Source organism: Cervus canadensis, chromosome 11, assembly GCF_019320065.1.
Source record: "Cervus canadensis isolate Bull #8, Minnesota chromosome 11, ASM1932006v1, whole genome shotgun sequence".
Taxonomy (NCBI): domain Eukaryota; kingdom Metazoa; phylum Chordata; class Mammalia; order Artiodactyla; family Cervidae; genus Cervus; species Cervus canadensis.
The window spans coordinates 48,107,995-48,134,741 of record NC_057396.1 but is presented as its reverse complement, the minus strand read 5'-3'; the positions used below and the strand labels follow the sequence as shown (position 1 = coordinate 48,134,741).

Genomic DNA, 26,747 nt, shown 5'->3' with positions numbered 1-26,747 from the left:
ATGGCTGATAAGCACATGAAGAGATGCTCAGTGTTGCTCATTATTAGAGAAATGCAAATCAAAACTACAATGAAGATATCACCTCACACCAATCAGAATGGCCATTATCAAAAAATTCACAAGCAACAAGTGCTGGAGAAGGTGTGGAGAAAAAGAGAACCCTCTTGCACTGCTGGTGGGAATGTAAATTAATACAGCTACTATGAAAGACAGTGTAGAGATTCCTTTAAAAAACTAAGAGTAAAACTGCCATATGACCCAGCAATCCCACTTCTAGGCTTATACCCTGAGGAAACAAAAACTGAAAAAGATACATGTATCCCAGTGTTTGGAGCACTATTTATACTAGCTAGGACATGGAAGCAACCTAGATGTCCATCAACAGATAAATAGATAAAGAAACTGTGGTGGGGGGGTGTGTTAGTTGCTCAGTCATCTATCCGACTCTCTGTGACCCCATGGACTGTAGCCCACTAGGCTCCTCTAAGAAGCTGTGGTACATATATACAATGGAATACTACTCAGCCATAAAAAGGAACACATTTGAGTCAGTTTTAATGAGGTGAATGAACCTAGAGCCTATTATACAGAGTGAAGTCAGTCAGAAAGAGAAAAACAAATATCGTATATTAACACATACATATGGAATCTAGAAAGATGGAACTGATGAACCTGTTGACAGGGCAGCAATTGAGATGCAGACATAGAAAACAGACTTATGGACAAGGGCAGGGAAGAGGAAGGAGAGGGTGAGATGAGTGGAGAGAGTAGCATGGAAGTGTACACCCTACCATATGTAAAATATAGATAACCAATGGAAATTTGCTCTATGACTCAGGGAACTCAAACTCGGGCTCTGCAATAACCTAGAGGGGTAGGAAAGGGTAGGAGGTGGGAGGGGGATTCAAGAGGAAGGGGACAGACGTACACCTGTGGCTAATTCATGTTGATATATGGCAGAAATCAAACCAAATATTGTAAAGCAATCATCAATCAATTAAAAAAAAAAGTATGTTTGGACAGTGAGAACACAAACAGAAGCCTCTGCTGGGACATATAAAGACCAAGAGAAATATGACCAAAGAGATCATCATTGGATTGATACTAGATCCACAATATTGAGGGATGAGTACTTGAGAAAAATGGAAATATAATTTGATAAGAGCTTTAAGAAAAGCCAGTTATAAGAGTAGCTAGAGGGACTTCCCTGATGGTCCAGGGGTTAAGAATTCACCTGCCAATGCAGGGGACATGGGTTCGATTCCATGGGATCTTCCTAGGAAGATCCTACATACCTCTGTGACTAAGCCCATGGGCCACAACTACTGAACCTGATGCCCTAGAGCCTGTGCTCCACAACTGGAGATGCCACCACAGTGAGAGGCCTGCACACTGCAATGGGGCAGGAGCCCCCACCTGAAACTAGAGAAAGCTCAAGCCCAGAAACGAAGACCCATTGCAATAAAAAAAATAAAGAGTAGCCAGAAGGGACCCCTAATCAGGTCTGGAGAGATGAAGATTATGGGAGACTTCTTAAAGAAGGGAATAAAGTGAAGGGCAAGGGAAGGACAATCCGAGCACTGGGGGTAGCCTGAATAGTGATAGTTGAATGGAGTATGCTAGAATAGTTGTGTGTTCGGTACTGGTGAAGTACCAGGCCAAGATTGGCAAAAGAGGAAATAATAGGAGCCAGAATTGGAGAGTCTTTATGTCTTGCTAAGAAAATTTGTAACTTAATCCTTAGCAATAACCTTTATCCTTGTTTGAATACTTGTTTGAAACTTTATCTTTGACCACCAGAGTAGCAATTTTGAAAGATCTCTCTGGATGAAGATGGATGGATTGGAGAGAGAGAAAATAGAGGTCAGAAGATAAGTTAGGAGGCCCTAAAAATAGTTTGGTCAACTGATGTGATCAAGGAGTGGTATTTGGGATGGAGAGGAGAGGACATCTTTGAGACATTTTTAGATGGAACAGTGGCTTACATTCAGTAGACATTTAATATGTGTGGAATATAAATTAGTAAGTTAGGACTGGATGTTGGATTTGGGCAATAAGAGAAAGGAGGAATCTGGAATTATCTCAAGCTTCCTCTGGCTTAGGTGACAAGTTTGCACAGTTATGCCTTTTTCACTGAGTTCTTGGCAGTACTGAGGCCAATGTGTGTCCTTTAAGATGTTTCTCAGATAATTTTCTCATAACACTTGAGGAATCTGCTTTTAATCTAGTGCTGGGATCCTCTGAGCCACCAGGGAAGCCCTCTAAATTTAATACAACTTGGTAATTACATGGCAAGGTGGTGCTAGTCTCATTTTACAGATTTGGAAACTGAGGTACAGAGTAGTTAAGTAACTTGCCTGGAATCATTCACCTACTCAGAGTTGAGAGAGATTCTTTTCTCTATGGCATGTAAAGCTCTTGGACTTCCCCTTGTGATTTCAACTGATTATAGGCCACAATAAAACAAACCATAAAATTTAGAAGATTGGATTGATCTGGTTACTCAGCTGTTAAGATGAGGCCATGAGTTAATTGTAAATCAGTGCAACTTCTAATTCAATCCAACAGACTGTACAGTATCATTTTCGTTACACAAAGAATGGTCTACTGATCCCTCCTTTGTGTTAAGAGGAAAAAAATTAAAACTCATAGAGACAGTCCACCATTTCCCTACCTTTCTTTTTCTTTATCAGATCTGGTTTCAGTCTTAACTGTCACTAAGATAACCATGAGCAAATTACTTATTTTTGCAGAGCCTCAGTTTTCTCACCTCTAAAAATATGGGAGATGTTCATTTAATAGTGCTGTTAGTATTATTTTTCAAATGCAGAAAGAGATTCAGGATTTGATAAGGATTATAAGTGCTTTGCCCAGGTCACATAGTAATTTAGTGGCATCTCTAAATAAGAAATGTGTTGAAATGGAAGCATTTTCTGGGGATCCTTGAGCTGAGACATGGTTCATAATTTAGTTTATTGGAAAACCCAGTCCTGATCCAGAGACAGTACATTGTCTCTTTTTTCTAGACCTCTACACATTATTTTTCAACAAAAATGAGATTATATGCTATGTTCTGTCCTGTAACACCTTAGTTTGTTTAAGGAATTATGAATTGTGTCATTTAGATTTGTTTTAGATAATGCTGTTAGTCGACATTGAGGTTGCTTTAACTTTCACTATTCATCAATAGCACAAAACAGAAATAACAGACTGAAAATAATGGAGAAATAAAAATGCAAAAAAGTGTGGGGACACTGATATTTACCCATTTTTAAAGAGACAAAAATGCTTTAAGAGGAGGAGCTAAGATGGTGGAGGAATAGGACAGGGAGACCACTTTCTCTCCCACAAGTTCATCGAAAGAACATTTGAACGCTGAGCAAACTCCACAAAAATGCTTTAAAATGCACAAAAGGTTGTAATACACAATATACACACAACTGCACACAAAAAGTTTCCTGTATTCAAAGCATAATAACTACCTGTATTCAAAGGCATCACTGACTCAATGGACATGAGTTTGAGCAAGCTCAGGGAGTTGGTGATGAACCGGGAAACCTGGCGTGCTGCAGTCCATGGGGTCACAAAGAGTCGGACACGACTGAGCGACTGAACTGAAAGCATAATGACTGGTTCAATGTTTCTACAAAAAAACACACTAAGATGGCTTTTGACTAGCCTCTGCTTGGCCAAATGGCGATAGGTCTACTCATCTGGAGCCATGTAAGGGAAAGGGAAAAGCAGAAGTGAGGGACATGATTGAAGACTGAGAAGCTTTTCATTAAGTAGTCTTAAAATCTACAGGCAAATGCAACCATTTTCAAAAGTGGTAGGGGACTAAAGCACTTACCGCTCTGTGCCAAGTATTTATGCTAGGTATTTTGCATGCTCCCTCTGTTAATTTTGAATCCACACTTGCCTCCCTTCAGAGCCCCTGTTGTTCCTACTGGATTATGATGGCTACCATAGGACGTCCAGAGCAGGAAACTCCTCCTGACTGTCAGTAGGAATATTGAGATGGGTGTCTACAAAGCAAGTTCAGGACTTCCCTGCTTTCTTCCCTAGCTACTCACATGCAGATATAGGAGAAGGAAAGAGGCACTGGTCCCAACATAAAGTGTTGTTGTTGTTCAGTCGCTCAGTTGTGTCCAACTCTTTGAGACCCCATGGACTACAGCATACCAGGCTTCCCTGTCCTTCACTATCTCCCAGAGTTTGCTCAAACTCATATCCATTGAGTCAGTGATGTCATCCAGTCATTTCATCCTCTGTCACCCCCTTCTCCTCTTGCCCTCAATCTTTCCTAGCATCAGGGTCTTTTCCAGTGAGTCAGCTCTTTGCATCAAGTGGCCAGAGTATTAGAGCTTCAGCATCAGTCCTTCCAATGAATATTCAGGGTTGATTTCCTTTAGGATTGACTGGTTTGCTCTCCTTGCTGTCTAAGGGACTCTCAGGAGTCTTCTCCAGCACCACAGTTCGAAAGCATCAGTTCTTTGGTGCTTAGTCTTCTTTATGGTCCGACTCTTAAATCCGTACATGACTCAAAAAACATACAACAAACAAATAAATTATTGTCTATTTTTTTAAATACCAAAACAGAGGCTCTGAGAGTTGATTTGCCTAAAGTCACAGAGCTAATAAGTAAAAGAGCTGGGATTTGAATCTAGGTCTACCTATAAATGAAACTCCTGCTGTCTCTAAAACACTGTGCAGTTTGTCTCAATTTGACACCTCCTCTAAACGTCCACAACAGTGTTACTTGTTTGTTTGTTTTTTCCCCAATTATTTTTATTAGTTGGAGGCAAATTACAATATTGTAGTGGTTTTTGCCATACATTGACATGAATCAGCCATAGATTTACATGTGTTCCCCATCCTGAATCCCCCTCCCACGTCCCTCCCCATCCCATCCCTCTGGGTCATCCCAGTGCACCAGCCCGGAGCACTTGTCTCATGCATCCAGCCTGGACTGGCGATATGTTTCACACTTGATAATATACATGTTTCGATGCTGTTCTCTCAGATCATCCCACCCTCACCTTCTCCCATGGAGTCCAAAAGTCTGTTCTATACATCTGTGACTCTTTTTCTGTCTTGCATTTAGGGTTATCGTTACCATCTTTCTAAATTCCATATATATGCGTTAGTATACTGTATTGGTGTTTATCTTTCTGGCTTACTTCACTCTGTATAATGGGCTCCAGTTTTATCCATCTCATAAAAATATGGAACGCTTCACGAATTTGCATGTCATCCTTGCGCAGGGGCCATGCTAATCTTCTCTGTATCATTCCAATTTTAGTATATGTGCTGCGGAAGCAAGCACAACAGTGTTACTTGTTTGAATCAACACTAGGGGAAGGTACATGGTCTGAACAAAAATAACATTCTACCTAAAAGTCTCTCTTGTAACTAACTCAGAATTGCAGCAGCCTCTCCAATCCAGAAGCCAGACCAAATTGGAGGGAAAGGGAGTCAGGTTAGTTGCTAAAATTCTTTTTGTTCTTCTTCCCAGTTGTCCTACAGCTCTTTGTATTTTCCTCTTTGACAGCCTTTTTGGGAAGACACCGAATACCAGTGTTACTTAAATGTCTTTCTCATAGAGGAAAAGAGTTCATAGAGGGCAAAGATTGTCTTTTCATTTTGCATTTATTGTAGTACCTAAAGCATAATAAGTGGTAAAGTACTTATTTATTTAATTGAATTGACCATAGCTTGTTTATTAGCTCACTTTTGAAGGCAATCACTCAGGTATTAACTTTTAATATATATACAATTCCAAAAAGGTTGAATTTCTGGCCTTCTAGCCCACAGCTAATTCAAGCACTGGGAAAGGGCTAGCTAAGAAAGTCTAAAAGGTTGCAGGCTTCAGGATGATAAAATGAATGTAAGAGTGTTAACTACCTGAGCATAAATAAAGATGCATTTAGATCTATGCCCCTAATTTCCTCCATTTTTTTTTTTAATTTTTAATTTTTTTTTTTGTCATACATTGATATGAATCAGCCATAGATTTACACGTATTCCCCATCCCGATCCCCCCTCCCCCCTCCCTCTCCACCCGATTCCTCTGGGTCTTCCCAGTGCACCAGGCCCAAGCACTTGTCTCATGCATCCCACCTGGGCTGGTGATCTGTTTCACCATAGATAGTATACATGCTGTTCTTTTGAAATATCCCACCCTCACATTCTCCCACAGAGTTCAAAAGTCTGTTCTGTATTTCTGTGTCTCTTTTTCTGTTTTGCATATAGGGTTATCGTTACCATCTTTCTAAATTCCATATATATGTGTTAGTATGCTGTAATGTTCTTTATCTTTCTGGCTTACTTCACTCTGTATAAGGGGCTCCAGTTTCATCCATCTCATTAGGACTGATTCAAATGAATTCTTTTTAACGGCTGAGTAATATTCCATGGTGTATATGTACCACAGCTTCCTTATCCATTCATCTGCTGATGGGCATCTAGGTTGCTTCCATGTCCTGGCTATTATAAACAGTGCTGCGATGAACATTGGGGTGCACGTGTCTCTTTCAGATCTGGTTTCCTCAGTGTGTATGCCCAGAAGTGGGATTGCTGGGTCATATGGCAGTTCTATTTCCAGTTTTTAAAGAAATCTCCACACTGTTTTCCATAGCGGCTGTACTAGTTTGCATTCCCACCAACAGTGTAAGAGGGTTCCCTTTTCTCCACACCCTCTCCAGCATTTATTGCTTGTAGACTTTTGGATAGCAGCCATAGACTTTAAAATAACAAAATGTTACTAGAGATAATGAAGGACATTTTATAATAATGAAGGAGTCATTCATGAAGATAAAACAGTTATAAACATATACTTCATAACAGAGCCCCAAAATACATGAAATAAAAGCTAACAGAAATGAAGGCAAAAGACAGTTCAATAGTAGTAGTTGAAGACTTCAGTACCTCTCTTTCAATAATGGGTTGAACAACTATGCAAAGGATCAACAAAGAAATAGAAGACTTATACAGCACTGTACACCAACTACACCTAACAGATATCTGTAGGACACCCCAACAACAGTCTTTGACAATCAGAAGAATTTAATTATTTTCTAGTACACATATAACCTTCTCCAGTATAGACTATGTGCTAGGCCATAAAACAACTCTCATTTAAGAGAGTGAACTCATACAGATTATGTTCTTCAATCACAGTGGATTAGAATTATAAATCAATAATAAGTTTACAATTTAGTGACAATTAAATAACGTGCTCCTGAATAATCAGTGGGCCAAAGAAGAAATCGCAAGGGAAACTAGAAAATACTTGGAGATGAGTGAAATACACCTGACCAAGACTTACAGGATATAGCTAAAGTAGTACTTAGAAGGAAATTTATAGCTATAAAAGCCTATATTAAAAATGAAGAATAACCTCAACTCAGTAATGTAACCTCTTACCTTAACACTCTGGGGGAAAAAAGAGCAGACTAAACCTTAAGCAAGACAAGGAAATAATAAAGATTAGAGCAAAAATCAGTGAAATTTTAAAAAAATTTTAAATCAATAAACCAAAAGTTGTTTCTTTAAAAAGAGCAACAAAATTGGCAAACTTTTATGTAGACTGATTAAGAATAAAAGAGAGGAGACTTAAATTACTAAAATCAGGAATGATATAGGGAGCATTACTACTGACTTTACAGAAATAAGGATTATAAGGGAATACTATGAAACAGTTGTATGACAACAGATCAGATATCTAGGTGAAATGGATGAATTGTATATGGCCCCTGACTTAATAATGATGGTTTGACTTGGGATTTTTCACCTTTGCAGTGGTGTGAGAGTGTTACATATTCAGTAGAAGCTATACTTCAGATTTTGAATTCTGACATTTTCCTGGGCAAGCAACACACAGTATTGTAGTTTCTCATGATGCTGGGCAGCAGCAATGAGCAGCAACTCCCAGTCAGCCACATGATCATGTGGATAACAACCAACACACTTAAAACCATTCTGTACCCACACAACCATTCTGTTTTCAACTTTGAATACAATATTCAATAAATTAACTATGTAATACTTTATTTTAAAACAGACTTTGTGTTAGATGATTTTGTCCATCTATAGGCTAATGTAAGTGTTCCAAGCATATTTAATTGTAGGCTGCTGCTGCTGCAAAGTCGAATCAGTCGTGTCTGACTCTGTGCGACCGCATAGACAGCAGCCCACCAGGCTCCCCTGTCCATGGGATTCTCCAGGCAAGAACACTGGAGTGGGTTGCCGTTTCCTTCTCCAATGCATGAAAGTGAAAAGGGAAAGTGAAGTCGCTCAGTCGTGTCCGACTCTCAGCGACCCCATGGACTGCAGCCTACCAGACTCCTCCATCCACGGGATTTTCAGGCAAGAGTACTGGAGTGGGTTGCCAGTGCCTTCTCTGAATTGTTGGCTAGGTTACGCTATTATGTTTGGTAGATTAAATATATTAAATGCACTTTCAACTTAAAATATTTTCAACTTATCAGGACGTAACCCCATCATAAGTCAGGGAAGATCTGTCCCAGAAAGACAACCAACCAACCAACAAACTTCCCACAAAGAAAAGCCCAGGACAGGATAGCTTCATTGGTGAGTTCTAACAAATATTTAAATAAGAATTAACACTAACCCTCCTCAGACTCCTCCAAAAAATAGAAGAAGGGGGAATCATTCTATAAGGCAAATATTGTCCTGATACCAAAACCAGACAAAGACATCATAAGAAAACCACAGACCAATATCCCATAAATGTGGAAGTCCTCAACAAGATACTAGCAAAATGAGCAATAACTTATAGAAATGGTTATATTATATACTACAACCAAGTGGGGTTTATCCCAGAGGTGCAAGAGCCACTCATAATAGGAAAATCAATCAGTGCAGCACACCATATTAAAACATTCAAGTACAGAATTCACATAATCATCTCTATAGATGAAGAAAAAGGTTTTGACAAACTCTGATACCCTTTCGTAATTTAAGAAAACAAAGAAATAAACAAGCACTCCAGCAAACTAGGAATAGAAAGAACTTCCTCAGCCTGATAAAGGACATCTGTGAAAAGCCATGGCTATCATCATACTTAACAGAAAAGGACTGAATGCTTTTCCTGTAACATTGTGAACAGGACAAGGATGTCCAGTCTCATCCCTTCTATTGAACATTGTGCTGGGGCAGCTGGGCAAGAAAATGAAATAAGAAGTCATCCAGATTGGAAAAGAAGAATTAAAACTGTCTGTATTTGCAGATGAAGTGATTTGCATATAGAAAATTCTGAGGAATCCATGCAAAAACTATTAGAACTAGTAAATGTGTTCAACAGGGTTGCAAGATACAAGATCAATACACAGAAGTCAATCTATACAGTTGTAATAAACAATCCAAAAATGAAATTATGAAGCAATTCTGTTTATAATAGCATCAAACAAAAAAGGAATAAATTTAACAAAAGCATAAAATTGTTTACTCTGAAAACTGCAAAACATTCTTGAAAGAAATTATAAATCTAAATAATGAGAAAAATGCCCCATGTTCATGGATTGAAAGATTGAATATTTTTAAGATGGTGATACTTTCCCAGTTGATCCCCAGGTTTGACGCAATCCCTATCAAAATCCCAGCTGACTTATTTGCATATTTTGACAAGCTGTTCCTGAAATTCACACAGAAATTCAAAGGATCCGTATTAGCCAAAACAGTCTTGAAAAAGAAAAAATTTGGAGGACCCACACTTCCCAATTTCCCAGAGTTATTAAAAAGCTACAGTAATCAAGACCACATGGTTCAGGCATAAGGATAGATGTATGGATCACTGGAATTGTATCGAGTATCCAGAAATAAGCCCTTGGATTTACAGTCAGTGACTGTTTAACAAGGGTACCAAGAACAATTCAGTGGAGGAAAGAATAGTCTTTTCAACATATGGTGCTGGGACAACTAGATAATCCACACATGAAAGAATGAAATAGGACGCCTGCTTTACACCATATGCAAAAATTAACTCAGAATCATTCAAAGACCTAAATATAAGAGCTTGAACTATAAAATTCTTATAAGAAAACCTGGAGATAAATCTTTGTGACCTTAGATTTGGCAAGGGTTTCTTAGATATGACACCAGTAGTACAAGGAGCCAAAGGAAAAAAATATGTAGATTGGATTTCATTAAAGTTAAAAAAGCTTTTGTACTTCAAAGGACACCATCAAGAAAGCAAAAAGACAGTCCACATATTTGGGATAAAATATTTGCAAATTACCTGACTAATAAGGAACATATACCTGTGTCTATATGTCAAGAATTCTTACAACTCAGTAATAAAAAAAAAAAACAATTAAATATGCAAAGAATCTGAATAGGCAGTTATCCAAAGATGATGTACAAGTGGCTGATAAACATAGGAGATGTTTAACATTAGTCATCAGGGAAATGCTGATTCAAAACTACAGTGAGATTCTGCTTAATACCCTTAAAGTGGCTGTAATTAAAAAGGCAGGTAGTAACAAGTGTTGGCAAGCATATGGAGAAATTGAAACTCTCATAGACTGCCTGTGGGAGTGTAAATCTGGTATAGCCATTTTGGAAAACAGTGTGGCTGTTCCTCAGGTGATTTCCTATCTCTATGGCCTTGCTTATACTGTTCTTTTTATTTGGGAATGCCAATCCTTTTATCTTTGCCTGTCAGAATCCTGCCTGTCCCACAAAGCCCAGCTCAGATTACAATTTCCCAAGCCTATATTCTTAGGTTCTGCTAGGTTGTGTGTCTCTTTTTAGTATTAAAAAATTGCTTTTCAAAATGCTTTTACTGATTTCCCATTGTTTCAGATTCTTCCTAACACTCGATACTGTCAGACTTATTTGTTAATGTTTGTTAGTCTGATAGGTTTGAAGTGATATTATATCCCATCTACTTGAGTTTTGCTGATTACTAGTGTCTTTGAACATCTTTTTCTTTTCTCCTCCATCTCCTGAGTCATTTGAGTAATTTTTTTCTGTGAATTGCATGATGAGATTCTGTTGGCTTATTTTCATTTTCTTATTGATTAATATGAGTTCTTTATTCTGGATACTAGTTCTTTTTTCAGTTCAGTTCAATCGCTCAGTCATGTCCAACTCTGTGACTCCATGGACTGCAGCATGCCAGGCCTCCCTGTCCATCACCAACTCCTGGAGTTTACTCAAACTCATGTCCATTGAGTCAGTGATGCCATCCAATCATCTCATCCTCTGTCATCCCCTTTTCCTCCCACCTTAAATCTTCCCTAGCATCAGGGTCTTTTCCAATGAGTCAGTTCTTCACATCAGGTGGCCCCAGTATTGGAGTTTCAGCTTCAGCATCCATCCTTCCAATGAATATTCAAGACAGATTTCCTTTAGGATGGACTGGTTAAATCTCCTTGCAGTCCAAGGGACTCTCAAGAGTCTTCTCCAACACCATAGTTCAGAAGCATCAGTTCTTTTTTAGATGTGTGATAAATATCTTTTCTCACTCTGTGCTTGTTTTTTAACTGTTTATATTATTATTATATATTATAATAGCATCTTGTCATACAGATTTAAATTTTGATAAGTTAAATTTATCAACCTTTTATGGTTTGTTTTGTTTGTTTTGGTCTCATCTAAGAAATACTTTCTAATCCCAGGGTCATTCTACTATTTTTTTCTAATAGTTTTAAACTTTTTGTTTCTTTAATTCAGGTCTTTGATCTTTCTGGAATTGGAGAAGTGTGAGGTGGGGATCTAATGTTTTTTTCTTCACATGGAAAACCAAGTATCCCAGTAAATTTTACTGAATCTGAGCAAGATTCTTCCCTTTACCAGATCTTATGAAACACAACAGTGAAATGAAAGAGTGAATTGATCTGGAAGGGAAAGGGACTCATGGACCAAATCATCAATTTGCAAAATTTCAACTGCTTTTTTCTTTTAAAAGATAAGTGCAGGGAGAGCAGAAATCTTGCACCAAACAATCTATAAAGTGCTGACTACCTCCCACCTGTCTTATACCAATAGATTTGGGGTGGGGTAGGGAGCAGCAGCTGGAGAAGGCAATGAGAACCCACTCCAGTGTTCTTGCCTGGAGAATCCCAGGGACGGCAGAACCTGGTGGGCTGCCGTCTATGGGGTCTCACAGAGTCAGACATGACTGAAGAGACTTGGCAGCAGCAGCAGCAGGGAGCACCAGCAGCATACTCCTGGATTGGTGATTGGGACAGACTAGGTCATCTATTTTCCATTAAAATTTCTCTCATACTGGCAGACAGGGAACTTTGGAAATATTTTTTAGGTTTGTAAAAGAATGTTTTATCCTGAGCAGTAGCACAGATTTACCTTATATGCTTGCTAAGTCGCTTCAGTCGTGTCCGACTCTGTGCAACCCCATAGACGGCAGCCCACCAAGCTGCCCCGTCCCTGGGATTCTCCAGACAAGAACACTGGAGTGGGTTGCCATTTCCTTCCCCAATGCATGAAAGTGAAAAGTGAAAGTGAAGTCGCTCAGTCATGTTCGACTCAGCGACTCCATGGACTACAGCCCACCAGGCTCCTCCGTCCATGGGATTTTCCAGGCAAGAGTACTGGAGTGGGGTACCATTGCCTTCTCCTAAGTATATGCTCTCTCTAAGTATATGCTTACTTAGGAGCAATTTTATTATTAGCTTTAATATAGCCCATTTTCTTATCTCTGTTTTTTGTGATTTTTTTTTCCACTGAAGACTTTATCAAGCTAAGTCTGGTCTGGTTTTAGCATCCTTTCTCTTCTTGGCCAGCCATGGTGGATGACCCACAGGTTGGTGCCTCTCACCTGATGGGTGAGTTCTCCCTGAAGGTGCAGCATAACTGGAGCACAGTTGATTACTGGATAGTCCTCCCTTTCTTGTTATCTCAGGGGGAGTTGCCTTGCCACAACTAAGAAAAGTGCCTCACTTACACCCTTATATCACCCTGGGGCTCAGCAGTGGGAGGCTGGTCAGGTGGGCTTTGAATCCATAGTATAGGCAACCTCAGATTCAGGTCAATGGGCTGATCTGGAGCCAGCACTGCCGGGCTGCTGCCTCCTGCTGTCGACCTACATTCTCACCAGGATAGCACTCCTAGCAGCCAGGCCTCCAAACTCGTAAGAGCAATTAAGATTTAGGCCTTTTTTCCCCCTGGAACTCACAGATTCAAGGGTCAATTTAATTTTTCTTTCCTCCTGCTTATTAAAGAAAAGAGAAAAAGCCCACAAACTGCAATTAAAGTATTTCCCATCTTTACTTTGTAGCCTGTCAACTCAAAGCAGTAAAAGCGATTTTGCTATCAGGATGAAGTTTTGTGAGCTCTGTCTCCTAAACATCTTTGTAGTTTCCCTCTCTTTGTCCCATTGTTACTGTTTTAGCTTTGCCTTTGGGCTGTTGCCACAACTTCCCATCTGGTTCCTCCTCCTCTGATCTCATCAACTCCGAACCCCTTTCTATATTGCTACTAGAGTAGTTTTTATAGAACACAAATCTGAAACTCCCCAGTTTAAAATCCTCCAATGGATTCTTTTTATAAACTAATTAATTTAATTTTGGCTGTGCTGGGTATTCGTCGTTGTGTTCAGGCTACTTTTCATCGAGGTGCACAAGCTTCTCGTGGTGACTTCTCTTGTTGTGGAGCACAGGTTCTAGGCAGCACAGGATTCAGTTTGTGGCATGAAGACTCTAGATAGAGCTCGAGCTCAGTAGTTATGGCACACAGGCTTAGTTGCTCCTCAGCATGTGGAATCTTCCTGGACCAGGGGTCAAACCCATGTCCCCAGTATTCACAGGCAGATTCTGTACCACCACCTTCAAGAGATTATTTACTGATAAACTCTTACCCACACTCTATAAACCCAGTCATGCTGAACTGTTTGCCATTTGCCTGATATGGCATATGTTTTTATGCCTTCATGCATGAAATTAATATATATTTCTTTATCCCTACCCCACACACCTCTGACAGGCTCATCTTATTCATTGTTCAAAGCCAACTAAAATGTTTCTTCTGAAAAGCTGTTCCCAGCCATCTCAGACCTGTTCTTCACTTCCTCCTCAGCATTTCACTAACATGCCAACCTTCTCTGATTTTATATCATATATATTGCCTATAGATAGATTAATATAAATTACCTATATTATTTCCCTGTTGCACTGTAAGCTCTATGTAGAGAACCTTGCACCATGCTTATTAACACAATAAGCATTTGCTCGATGCTAACAGTGCTCATGGATAATGATGAAGAAATCTGGATTAAGTCACTTTAGGCCTTCACTGACCACTTATTACCAGTCTTATTATGTCAATTCAGTTTTTTTTTTTTAAGGGAAAAAAAGAGTGATCAAGGCAGGAAGAAGATGAAATTATTTTAAGGGAAGGTGGTTTTTAAATTGGGAAGTCTGGCCAAAGATGGGTGGTCAGGACAGGGAAGAGTTGAAAGAATTGAGTCTGGATTTGAACAAGAAAAAATTCTGGAAGAATGACTGATATCATATCTGTGGATTGTTGTGCTGGAGCAGGGGAAACAGACATGTTCTGTGAGGGTGGAACTAGGACCTGTAGTTTGGAAGCTGTTCAGGGTTAGATTCCTTCCAAGGTTGATTTTTAGTGCAAAGTAAAGAAATTTCTTAGCTTCCAGAGCTCTTCAGAAGAAGCTTTGACTGCCTGAAGAGGTTCTGAATACACCATCATTAGAAGGTGTGCTGGCATAGGCTGTGTGACCAGCCATGTGGGCCACTATTGAAGATATTCCAGTGCTGGATGGCAAATTGGACTCAGTCACCTCTAATCTCTCTTCTAACTCTGTAATTCAGTGCTCGTGTGATGCTTTTCAGTAATGTGAGCATGGTCTATATTAGGACACCGAGTGGGAACAGAATAGCTTTTAAAAAAAAACAACCTGAACCATCTTTGATCAAAGCAATTCTCCTGAGTAATTTCCTGTTTTCTCAGGTTTTGAACCTGAAATACGAATGTTGGCGAAGAAAATAGCAGCCAAATCCAGAGGTTTACGCAAAGCAGACTCGTGTTTTGAGAGAGGTTGGTAGAGTGGACTTTGTCTCATTCAGCCAGCCCAGTTCTGTAGCCACTCTCTTTTTACTAGTTGTGTGAGATAAATCTAAGCTTCAATATCCTCATCTATAAAATGAGACTAATAATATATTTCATAAAGTTAGGGTAAAAATTAAATCAGATAAAGAAGTGCCTGATACAGTGCTCAGAACATACTACAAATTCAAAATATATCCTTCCTTTTGCCTTCTTCTTTCTCATTTTGAGAGAATTAAAGTGTTTGAAGTTTTTGTTTGTTTTTATTGTTTGGTTGTGTTGCTTATTTGGTTTTTTGGTTACCCCTGGGGTGGGAGGTACAGTTTTTTTTATTTTATTTGTGAGCTTCAGACCTGGAGTGTCTTCATTGCATAAGTGTCCCCCCTGCTCACAGCGACAAAATCCTCTTTGTCTTCCTGACCCAAGGAGTTAGTCTTCTACTAGCTTTTTGATACACTGCTATTTGTACTTCCTAAAGATCAAATCATTTCAGAAATGATTCCTCTTGAAAGTAATTTCTAATTTCCGTATTAATCAAAAAATAGCTTTATATTTCTTCAGTCCTAATTCTAGTAACAGTAAAAGGGATAGATTGTATTAACATCTATAAAGCAATTAAAATGTACACCTCAGAATCCCAGGAAACTTGATCACTACTGAAGCTTTTGAGGTACAAGAGAGAAAAGCTTATTTGTGGCCAGTTATTCTCATCACTCTTGACCTTCAAAAAATATAAATACAGGAGGGGCATACTTGTTTCCAAGGAGAAAGTCCTAGTTATTTGGTAGGTGTGGAAAAAGCCAGTTCCCACCACTGATTTGGGCTTCTCTTGTGGCTCAGCTGCTAAATAATCTGCCTGTAATGCAAGAGACCTGGGTTTGATCACTGGGTTGGGAAGATCCCCTGGAGAAGGGAAAGGCTACCCACTCCAGTATTCTGGCCTGGAGAATTCCATGGACTGTAGTGTCCATAGGGTCACAAAGAGTCGGACGCGACTGAGCGACTTTGACTCACTCACCACTGATTTACTAAATAATCTTAGCCAAAAAATCACTTTACCTCTGTGAACCTTGATTTCCTTATCTACAACATGGGGGAAATAACGTTAGTGTTGTTTTGAGACTTGAGTGACATCAGTTCAGTTCAGTTCAGTCGCTCAGTCATGTCCAATTCTTTGCGACCTCATGAATCGCAGCACACCAGGCCTTCCTGTCCATCACCAACTCCCAGAGTTTACTCAAACTCATGTCCATCAAGTCGGTGATGCCATCCAGCCATCTCATCTTCTGTCGTCCCCTTCTCCTTCTGCCCCCAATCCCTCCCAGCATCAGGGTCTTTTCCAGTGAGTCAACTCTACGCATGAGGTGGCCACAGTACTGGAGTTTCAGCTTCAGCATCAGTCCTTCCAATGAACACCCAGGACTGATCTCCTTTAGGATGGACTGGTTGGATCTCCTTGCAGTCCAAGGGACTCTCAAGAGTCTTCTCCAACACCACAGTTCAAAAGCATTAATTTGCATTGGTGGTATAGTGGTGAGCATAGCTGCCTTCCAAAAGCATTAATTTTTTGGCACTCAGCTTTCTTCACAGTCCAACTCTCACATCCATACATGACCACTGGAAAAACCATAGCCTTGACTAGACGGACCTTTGTTGGCAAAGTAAAGTCTCTGCTTTTTAATATGCTGTCTAGGTTGGTCATAACTTTTCTTCCAAGAGTAAGAGTCTTTTAATTCCATAGCATGTGTTAAAGTATATTTTGTCTGAGTGGTAGATGAAACATCCATGTTGTATCACCATGCACTTCAGCAGATCCAGGCAGTCTTGGGGAACTGGGACTTGGAATGCACTCTGCTCACTTGGGTGGAGCAGAGCCTGTCCAGAGTCTTGGGAGTGTGCTGAGAAGACTTCAGCAGGGAATAATTGCAACCTAACAAGTGTTGCTATGTCCTGAAGCTTACATTGTAGTGACAGAAGTTGAGCAGTCTCCTGTAAGTAGGTAAACATATAGTATGTCAGGTTGTTAACCTCTGTGAAGGAAAACAAAGCAGGATAAGAAGCACAGAAAGTAATGAAAGTTGAAGGTACTGTTTTAGAAAGAATGTATGATGACCTTTGAACAGAATTCCAGAAAGGAGGAAAGGGGAAGGGTGAAGGTTCTGAAGTGGGGAAATGGTTGACACATTTAAAGAATAGCGCTGAGGCCATTGTGGCTGGAGTAGATTACCATGGAGGCAAGTAGTAGGGCTTTCCTGAAAGCTCAGCTGGTAAAGAATCCCTGCAATACAGGAGATCCCAGTTTGATTCCTGGGTTGGGAAGATCTGCTGGAGAAGGGATAGGCTACCCACTCCAGTATTCTTGGGCTTCCCTGGTGGCTCAGCTGGTAAAGAATCTGCCTGCAATGTGGGAGACCTGCCTTTGATCCCTGGGTTGGGAAGATCCCCTGGAGAAGGGAAGGGCTACCCACGCCAATATTTTGGCCTGGAGGATTCCCTGGACTGTATAGTCCATGGGGTTGCAAAGAGTCAGAAACGACTGAGTGACTTTCACTTTCAAGTAGTAGGAGAGGAAGTTAAGAGGTAACCGAAGTTCAGGTGGGTCACTGAAAGGATTTTTTTGTGGTTGTCATGGGAAGCTATGTGGGGTTTAAAGAGAGGAGTGTTGTGATCTCATTTAACGTTTTAAGGGGTTGTTCTGGTTGCTGTGGGAAACAGACTGCATGGCAACAAAGAAGCAGAGAGACCAGTTAAGAAGCTATTGCAATCATCTAGGTTAAGAAATAATGATGACTTGGACTAGAATGGAAAGTATATAAGTAACAAGATATGGTCAGATTTTGAATATTTTCTGAAGGTGGCACTGAAAATGAATTAGATGTGAATAGGAGAAAAAAGTAGAGTCAAAGATGGCTGTAAGATTTTTGACCTGAGGAACTAGAAGAATGAATTATCTTTTACTGGTGTGGAGAAAAAGCTTAGAGAACAGATTTGGAAGGTAGAAAGTAAATATTTAGAAGATAGAAAGTAAGTATTTAATTTTGAATCATAATTTTAAATAATAATTTCTAAGTTTTTGAACTCTTAACTGTTTGCCTGGCTCCTAGCACTTTGAGGTCTTACTAATTTAATACTTATACCAACCTATTAGGTAAATAATATTATTAGTCTAATTTTATAAATGGGAAAACTAAAGCACAGCAAATGGCCCAAGGTCACACAAATAATTAGTGATGTTCCTGGAGTTCAAACCTAAGCTTAGATGTAGCTCCAGAGACCATACTCTTAGCCACTCTGCCATATAAACTTGATGTCTAGCAAACATCCAAGTGGAGATGTTGAGTAAGCAGTTAAATACTATATGAGTCAGGCGTTCAGGAGAGAAGTCCAGTCTAGCTGTATGAAACTTAAGCGTAGGTAGTGAACATAAAAATGAAAAGATATGTTAGGGCCAATGACCATAAAGGGAGATATACTCACAAGAAGAAAAAATGATGAGATCAAGCTCTAAAACGCAACCTAGCTTTCAGGTGTGGTTAACCTATCAGTCCTGCTTCTTAGATCCAGGGAGGGAACAAGCCAAGCTTCTTATGGATGTCCCCAAATGCTACCCTTCATCCTTCTGCCTGGAATGTTCTCCCTCCCCTTTTTTTTGTCTACATCAAGGGACACCTAGTACCCAGTATAATCCCTGGCAGACAACAGGTAATAAATAAATGGTTATTGAAGGCCCCTTCTCTTCTCACTTGACAGCCTTGTCAGGCACTTTTCAGGGTGCATTCCAACTGTCCACTTATCTATTTTTCTCCTTCATTACTTGGTGACGTTTTCAAGGCCAGGAATCCTCTTGATTTTGTTTTGTTTTTAAACCTTTCATAGCTTCAAAATACAACCCCTAAGTAATATCTTTATTGAGTTCCTACTCTCTGCCTTGGGGCTTCCCAGATGGCTCAGTTCAGTTCAGTCACTCAGTTGTGTCCAACTCTTTGTGACCCCATGGACTATAGCATGCCAGGCTTCCCTGTCCATCACCAACCCCCAGAGCTTGCTCAAACTCATGTCCATCAAGTCAGTGATGCCATCCAACCATCTCATCCTCTGTTGTCCCCTTCTCCTTCTGCCTTCAATCTTTTCTGGCATCAGGGTCTTCAGGACTGATTTCCTTTAGGATGGACTGGTTGGATCTCCTTGCAGTCCAAGGGACTCTCAAGAGTCTTCTCCAACACCACAGTTCAAAAGCATCAATTCTTCGACGCTCAGCTTTCTTTATAGTCCAACTCTCACATCCATACATGACTACTGGAAAAACCATTAGCTTTGACTAGACAGACCTTTGTTGGCAAAGTAATGTATCTGCTTTTGAATATGCTGTCTAGGTTGGTCATAGCTTTTCTTCCAAGGAGCAAGCGTCTTTTAATTTCATGGCTGCAGTCACCATCTGCATTGATTTTGGAGCCCCCCAAAATAAAGTCTCTCACTGTTTCCATTGTTTCCCCATCTATTTGCCATGAAGTGATGGGACTGGATGTCCATCCAGTGGTGGGTCATGGCATCCGGTCCCCAGTGGCTCAGCAGTGAAGAATCCGCTGAGTCAAGAGACACAGGTTCGATCCCTGGGTTGGAAAGATGCCCTGGAGAAGGAAATGGCAACACACTCCAGTATTCTTGCCTGGAGGAGCTTGACGGGCTACAATCCATGGAGTCTCAATGGTCAGACATGATTTAACAACTAAAGCACAACAAATTCTAGGCCTTATATGTGCTAGACGCCAGAGATCCCAGCAGCATCAAAAGAGGCAGTAGGATGAGTAATACGAGTTAGGGACAAGGAAACAAAATGAGTAAAACAAAACCAGGAACATTGTTGGGAGGAAGCCCAGCTTACCTATGATACTCTTTCTGGACAGAGGAAGTTGATGGTGGGGAAGAGATATTCTCTACTGGCCACGCAGACTATTCATCCCTAGCCTGTGTTTGAAGAAAGTGGGGAAAACCACTAGACCATTCAGATATGACCTAAATCAAATCCCTTATGACTATACAGTGGAAGTGAGAAATAGATTCTGATAGAGTGCCTGATGAACTATGGATGGAGGTTCGTGACACTGTACAGGAGACAGGAATCAAGACCATCCTCAAGAAAAAGAAATACAAAAAAGCAAAATGGCTGTCTGAGGAGGCCTTACAAATAGCTGTGAAAAGAAGAGAAGCGAAAAGCAAAGGAGAAAAGGAAAGATATACCCATTTGAATGCAGAGTTCCAAAGAAGAGCAGGGAGAGATAAGAAAGCCTTCCTCAGTGATCAGTGCAAAGAAATAGAGGAAAACAATAGAATGGGAAAGACTGCAGATCTCTTCAAGAAAATTAGAGATACCAAGGGAACATTTCACGCAAAGATGGGCTCAATAAAGGACAGAAATGGTATGGACCTAACAGAAGCAGAAGATATTAAGAAGAGGTGGCAAGAAAACACAGAAGAACTGTACAAAAGAGATCTTCATGACCCAGATAATCACGACGGTGTGATCACTCACACTCACCTAGAGCCAGACATCCTGGAATGTGAATTCAAGTGAGCCTTAGAAAGCATCACTATGAACAGAGCTAGTGGATGTGATGGAATTCCAGTTAAGCTATTTCAAATCCTCAAAGATGATGCTGTGAAAGTGCTGCACTCAATATGCCAGCAAATTTGGAAAACTCAGCAGTGGCCACAGGACTGGAAAAGGTCAGTTTTCATTCCAATTCCAAAGAAAGGCAATGCTGAAGAATGCTCAAACTACCACACAATTGCACTCATCTCACACGCTAGTAAAGTAATGCTCAAAATTCTCCAAGCCAGGCTTCAGCAGTACGTGAACCATGAACTTCCAGATGTTCAAGCTGGCTTTAGAAAAGGCAGAGGAATCAGAGATCAAATTGCCAACATCCGCTGAAGAATTGATGCTTTTGAACTGTGGTGTTGGAGAAGACTCTTCAGAGTCCCTTGGACTGCAAGGAGATCCAACCAGTCCATCCTAAAGGAGATCAGTCCTGGGTGTTCATTGGAAGGACTGATGTTGAAGCTGAAGCTCCAATACTTTGGCCACCTCATGCGAAGAGCTGACTCATTTGAAAAGACCCTGATGCTGGGAAAGATTGAGGGCAGGAGGAGAAGGGGATGACAGAGGATGAGATGGTTGAATGGCATCACCGACTCAATGGACATGGGTTTGGGTGGACTCCGGGAGTTGGTGATGGACAGGGAGGTCTGGCGTGCTGCGGTTCATGGGGTTGCAAAGAGTCAGACATGACTGAGCGACTGAACTGAACTGAGCCTGTGTTTGAGGAGCTTGGATGCTTGCTGTCTGGGTTGAGGGGAGGAGGTGGTGGTTTGCTCAAGGAGTAGGAAAGAGGACCTGATCAAGCGCTGTTGTATACAGGTAAAGAAGACATAGCTATGCCTTCAAGAAACTTAACAGGTTGAGGAAAGGGGGAAGGACAGGGAATGTAAAGAAACCATTGAAGTACACTGTGATAAATTCTGTAATTGGGGATGCCTGTGTCTTCAAATTTGTTCTCTTCTATAGGATAGAAGATACAGATAGAGTTCAGTGAAGTATAAGTCACTTTCAGACAATCAGAGCAGTCTCACAGTGGAGGAGGGTGCTGAGTCTCATGAAAGAGTTTGTGGTCAGTAGAGATGTAAGGGCAGAGATGAATGATGCCATGAATATGTTGTAGAGGAGCTGTAGCCTCAAATGTGAGGGTAGACCAAATGGCCTTGAAGTTACTTCTAATCTCTGCAAATCTGTGAACCTAAGTCCCTGCCTTTCTCTCAGCCTGAGAATGTCATCTAGAAAATGAAGGTCTTTATAATGCTGCCGTTCTTTGATACCTGTCAAATTCAAGTGGAAAAAAAAATTCTTAGAAACACTGAAGGAAGATCCTATAATTGCCCCTAAAAGTAAAAGACATCTGAAATGATGTAATAGGGGTGTCATTACTCTTGGCTGTGACATCTCTCACGTGAAGCTGAATACAGATTTCAGCCATGAGACCAGATCACTTTATTTTCTAGATTAAACCCTTGACTTTGGCAGACCTCCATATTGCTAATTCGGAGAAGGCAATGGCACCCCACTCCAGTACCCTTGCCTGGAAAATCCCATGGACGGAGGAGCCTTGGTGGGCTGCAGTCCATGGGGTTGCTAAGAGTAGGACGTGACTGAGCGGCTTCACTTTCACTTTTCACTTTCATGTATTGGAGAAGGAAATGGCAACCAACTCCAGTGTTCTTGCCTGGACAATCCCAGGGACAGGGGATCCTGGTGGGCTGCTGTCTATGAGGTCACGCGGAGTTGGACACGACTGAAGCGACTTAGCAGCAGCATATTACTAATCAAGTGACAACAAGTTGGCTGCCTTGGCTCTGAAGTCAGCAAATGATTGGGGAGTAGAGAGAGATGAATTTTCTTTGGAGTTGGAAAGGATTTAGGGAAAGGCATATTAACAAAGATACATTATTAAAGCTCAGTATTTACAAATCCCAAAGAAGCTTTTAGGGATTTAGGGATTTAATCTTTGACTTTTAAAATCAGCTTTCCATTGTCAGTCAAAATACCAATGAGCATTAAAAAAAACTGTAGCAAGCAGTGAGACAGGCACTTACACACTGCTAGTGTGAGTACAAATTGATAGTCTTTCTAGAAAGCAGTGTGTGCAAAGTATGTGAAGTCTCTTAGCATGTCACTTCTCATCATTTCTGCTGCTGTTTCCCTGATCTGAGCCCCGTCATCCATGCAAGGAGTTTATAGGAGCTCCTAACTGGTCTCTAGGCTTCTCTATTCTTCCCCCATTATGGTCTGTTTTCCACACAGCAGAGTGACGTTTTTCAAGCCTAAGTCAGATTATGTTATTATTCTGCTCAAGATCCCGTCATGGCTTCTCATTTCACTCAGAGTAAAAGTTTGAAGTCCTTACAGGGCCTATAGGCCCCTAGGTGAACTGCCCAGCCTTTTATCTGACTCATCTACTGCTTCTTCCCTCCTCATTTGTTCCACTTCAGCTACACTGGCCTCTTCACTGTTCCTCAGACATGTCCCGTATCATATACCCCCAACTTAGAGCCATTGTGCTGAGTATTTCCTTCATCTGAAATGCTCTTCCTTCAGCCATCTGCTTGGTTAACTATTTCCTTCAAGTCTTTCTGGAAATCTTACTTTGTCTGTGACATTATTCACAATATCCAAAAGATATTCACAATATCCAAGTGTCCACCAACAAATGAATTGAAAAACAAAGTTGGTGTGTATATATATATATATATATATATATATGTATATATATATATATATATATGTACATATGGTGGAATATTACTTATCCATGAAAAGGACTGAAGTTCTGATACATACTAAAACATGGATGAGCTTAATTCTGTTAAGAAGCCAGACACAAAAGGATAAATAGTATTTGATTCCCTGTATATAACATATCTAGACTAGGCAAATTTATAGAGACAGAAAGTAGATTAAAGGTTAATACAGGTTATGGGAAGAGGGAATGGAGTATTATCGCTTAATAGGTAGAGTTCTGTTCGGATTAGTTAAAAAGTTTTAGAAATACATAGGATGGTTGTATAACATTGTGAATGTTATGTGCATGTTATGTGAATGTAATGAATGCTACTTAATTATACACTTAAATGGTTCAAATCACAAGTTTTGTTACATATATCTTGTCACAATAGAAAAAATTTTAATCCCTATATATACTATGAGTGATGGACTGGATCAGGCTTGTGTGGCTCTCTAGGGCCACTTGTGAGCATCTCTTCTCAACTATTCATTTGATGATGTTGCTGGCTTGAAACCGGCCATGGTGGGAGTCTTTACAGCACGGAACTCAGCAAGTGCTACAAAATAGGGCTTCACTGCAGTTTCCTTGGGCCAGTTGTTAAATATTTACCAGCACACCACTGAATATGTGTGTATAAAAATGCATAGAAAACTATCTGGAGACTTAAATGCCAAATTGTTACTGTCTCTGCGGAGGAGAGTAGTGTTGTGGCAGGAATGTAAAAGTAGAGTTACACCTTTTACCACATATACTTATATAGTGTTTCAGTTTGTTTGTTTTTTTTTAACAGTGAGCATATAGACATATGTATCTTATACTGCTTTTAAAAAATAGAAAAATATGTATCTATTTTCTATTTTTCTCAGAAGGCTAAAACCAGTCACATATACAGTCTGAAATGGCTCATGAACAGGCTGAAGGCCAAGCCTGGGACTTGGATTCCATTTCCTCAGAAATCTTTCTTCTTGCCCAACTAAATAAGGTTTTTTTTTTTTCCTTCTGTCTTTTCATAGGTTACCCCACAGCCTATCCAGCTGCGGCCCCTGCCTACAACCCCAGCCTGTATCCCACCAATAGCCCCAGTTATGCTCCAGGTAAGGAGAAAGTGGAGTCAGTAGTGATGAGTGGGATGGGAGGTGAGGCTCTACTTGGAAAAAAATAAACTCAAAATACCTGCTGGCCTTTCCATGTCTTTAATTGCTCTGGGCTCAGCTTGTCCATGATTGATTGTCCAGGGAGTCCCCTCTGGGAACTGGGGCAGTTGAGCCTCCAGGTTGGGGCGGGAACAGAATTTCCTCTATTCTCTTAGTAACTTACAGTGACTCCTCTCTCTTCTACTAGAATATCTGAGACATGTACCCTCCGCACAGAACCTTTTCTGCCCTCCTCATGTCCACACCCGTGTTTGCTCCGTTTCCCCTGAGGCTGCCATTGACATACACAGGCTCACACACACTGGACACCCACTCACTCACACAGCAGACTCCTGGATGTGGACCTGGAAGAGAGTGAGAGACTTGCCACCAGACATAAAGAGCTGGTTTTCAAGCTGAAGCAAAGAACTTGTTTTTCAAAAATAACAAAGGGCCAACACTCCTTGGTTAGAAGCTGAAACCGATTTGAAAGTATTGAAGAAGTTTGTTTCAATTTGGGAGCAATGCAGAGGTCTTACCACTGATGTTAACTCCCGTGTCCCCCTCCCCCCTGGCAGAAGCCTCTCTCAGCCGGTGCTTTAACACTCAAGGGGCAGGAGAAAGATTGTGGGCTCTGCAGTTCGTAAGTCTTGGGTTTAAATCCTGATTATTCAACTCACTAGTTGTGAGGCCTTAGACAGGTTACCTCACCTCTGAGAAATGTGCTACCTACCTCAATGTTGTAGATGGTTTTGTGTAAGTTCCTCTTCATTTATTCAACAAGTATTGCTGAATGCCCTTCACACTAGAACAGAATAAAAGGAAGGATATTATCTTTGCCTAAAGTAGCTTACAGTTGATTTAGGAGCTGACATGTAAACAAATTCCTGGCTGTATGGTGTGATGAATATTGTAAAAGGAATACATACAAGAGGAGAGGAAGCAAAGGAGGGAACAACCTCTGCTTGGGGTTCAGAGTGTAGGGGAAGGCTTCACAGAGAACTTAGCAGTGGATACTTGAGAGAGAAGTAAGAAACTTTCTTTTTTGTTTGGTTGGTGGAGGGGTTTTTTTTGTTGTTAAGAGGCATTCTTTTTTGTGTGTTTGTTTTGGTTGGTTGGGTTTTGTTGTTATTGCTGAGAGGCATCTTTTTAAACATACAAAGGAAAAGCTGGGCATTCTAGGTGGACTGGAGCCTGAGCAAAAGCACGGAGATGGGAGGAATGACGCTGAAGAACATCAAAGTAGTGAGAATGATTGAAGCATAGGCTCTTGGGTGGGACAGAATCTGGATTACAGATTAATCCAGAATATGGATTACAGATGTTCCAGGGCCGGATTTGGAAAGTCCTTGAATGTCATGATAATACCCTCATTTTCATGTTTAGTAATTATTATTCTAAAGTGAGAAAGCTTGAAAAGGCCTTAGAGAGCCTCCAGTTCAGTTCTTTCTCTTGACAATGGAAATGCAGAGAGCAGCAGTGTTTTATCCATGTTACCCAATGAATCAACAGTAACAGTAGAAAAGGGTTCTTGGTCTCATGCTTTCTGTGCCAATCCAGTACTCACCCCACTGGCGTTCCCTTTCTTCCGGGGTGTTTAAACGAGACAAACATGGGCTGTGTCAGAAGACCTAGATTTGCGTTCTGACTCTGTCACTTCCTAGATTAGCAATCTTAAAGTCTCCTGACCTCTGAGCCTCAGTTGCCCCTCTTAAAGTAGGGATAATGTCATGATCATATTATACTCACATGCACATGCATATCATGAGCCCTGCTCTTTTTTGGCAGATAAGAACTATTTTATGCAAATAAGTGATGTTAATCCCTAAAGTGCTTACATAGGTACATTATTCCACTTGGCCATTGCTATGCTAAGGGCACTCTGGAAGACACTATAGATGATTCAGATTTGTGAAACTGCAGTCATTGCCCTCAAAAAGCTTGTGAAGGGAGTAGTGACACACAGGCTAAAAAAAAAATCTATAATGGTATCTCACCACTGATATTTTATCCTATACTCACTTTAATCAATAAGATATATATTTCCCCAAAAACATATACTAGGAGGCAGAAGCAATGAAAACTACAGAAATTCTCTCTTATAAAAGACTTAATCAAATTTGATAAGTTCTATCTTACTTAAAAACTTTGGTGGTTTTGATACTACTCTTACAGTATAAAAATGATTTCAATGCTATGAAATCTGTGAATTGTCTTGGTAAATTACCGA

General features: G+C 40.4%; 1 protein-coding gene and 1 non-coding gene across 5 annotated transcripts in view; one reads left to right on the top strand and one right to left on the bottom strand.

The window, feature by feature from the left end:
* The window catches only part of FAM168A (family with sequence similarity 168 member A), a 210,569-nt gene that overhangs the window by 160,485 nt on the left and 23,337 nt on the right, over positions 1-26,747 (top strand). For all 4 annotated transcript variants that reach the window (XM_043482490.1, XM_043482489.1, XM_043482493.1 and 1 more), the window contains one exon: positions 24,398-24,478. In XM_043482490.1, the coding sequence (XP_043338425.1) occupies positions 24,398-24,478 (81 nt within the window). The remainder of the gene's footprint in view (positions 1-24,397; positions 24,479-26,747) is intronic.
* On the bottom strand, positions 5,220-5,326 carry LOC122450715. Its single transcript, XR_006272207.1, has one exon. It is a non-coding gene; the product is annotated as a U6 spliceosomal RNA (small nuclear RNA).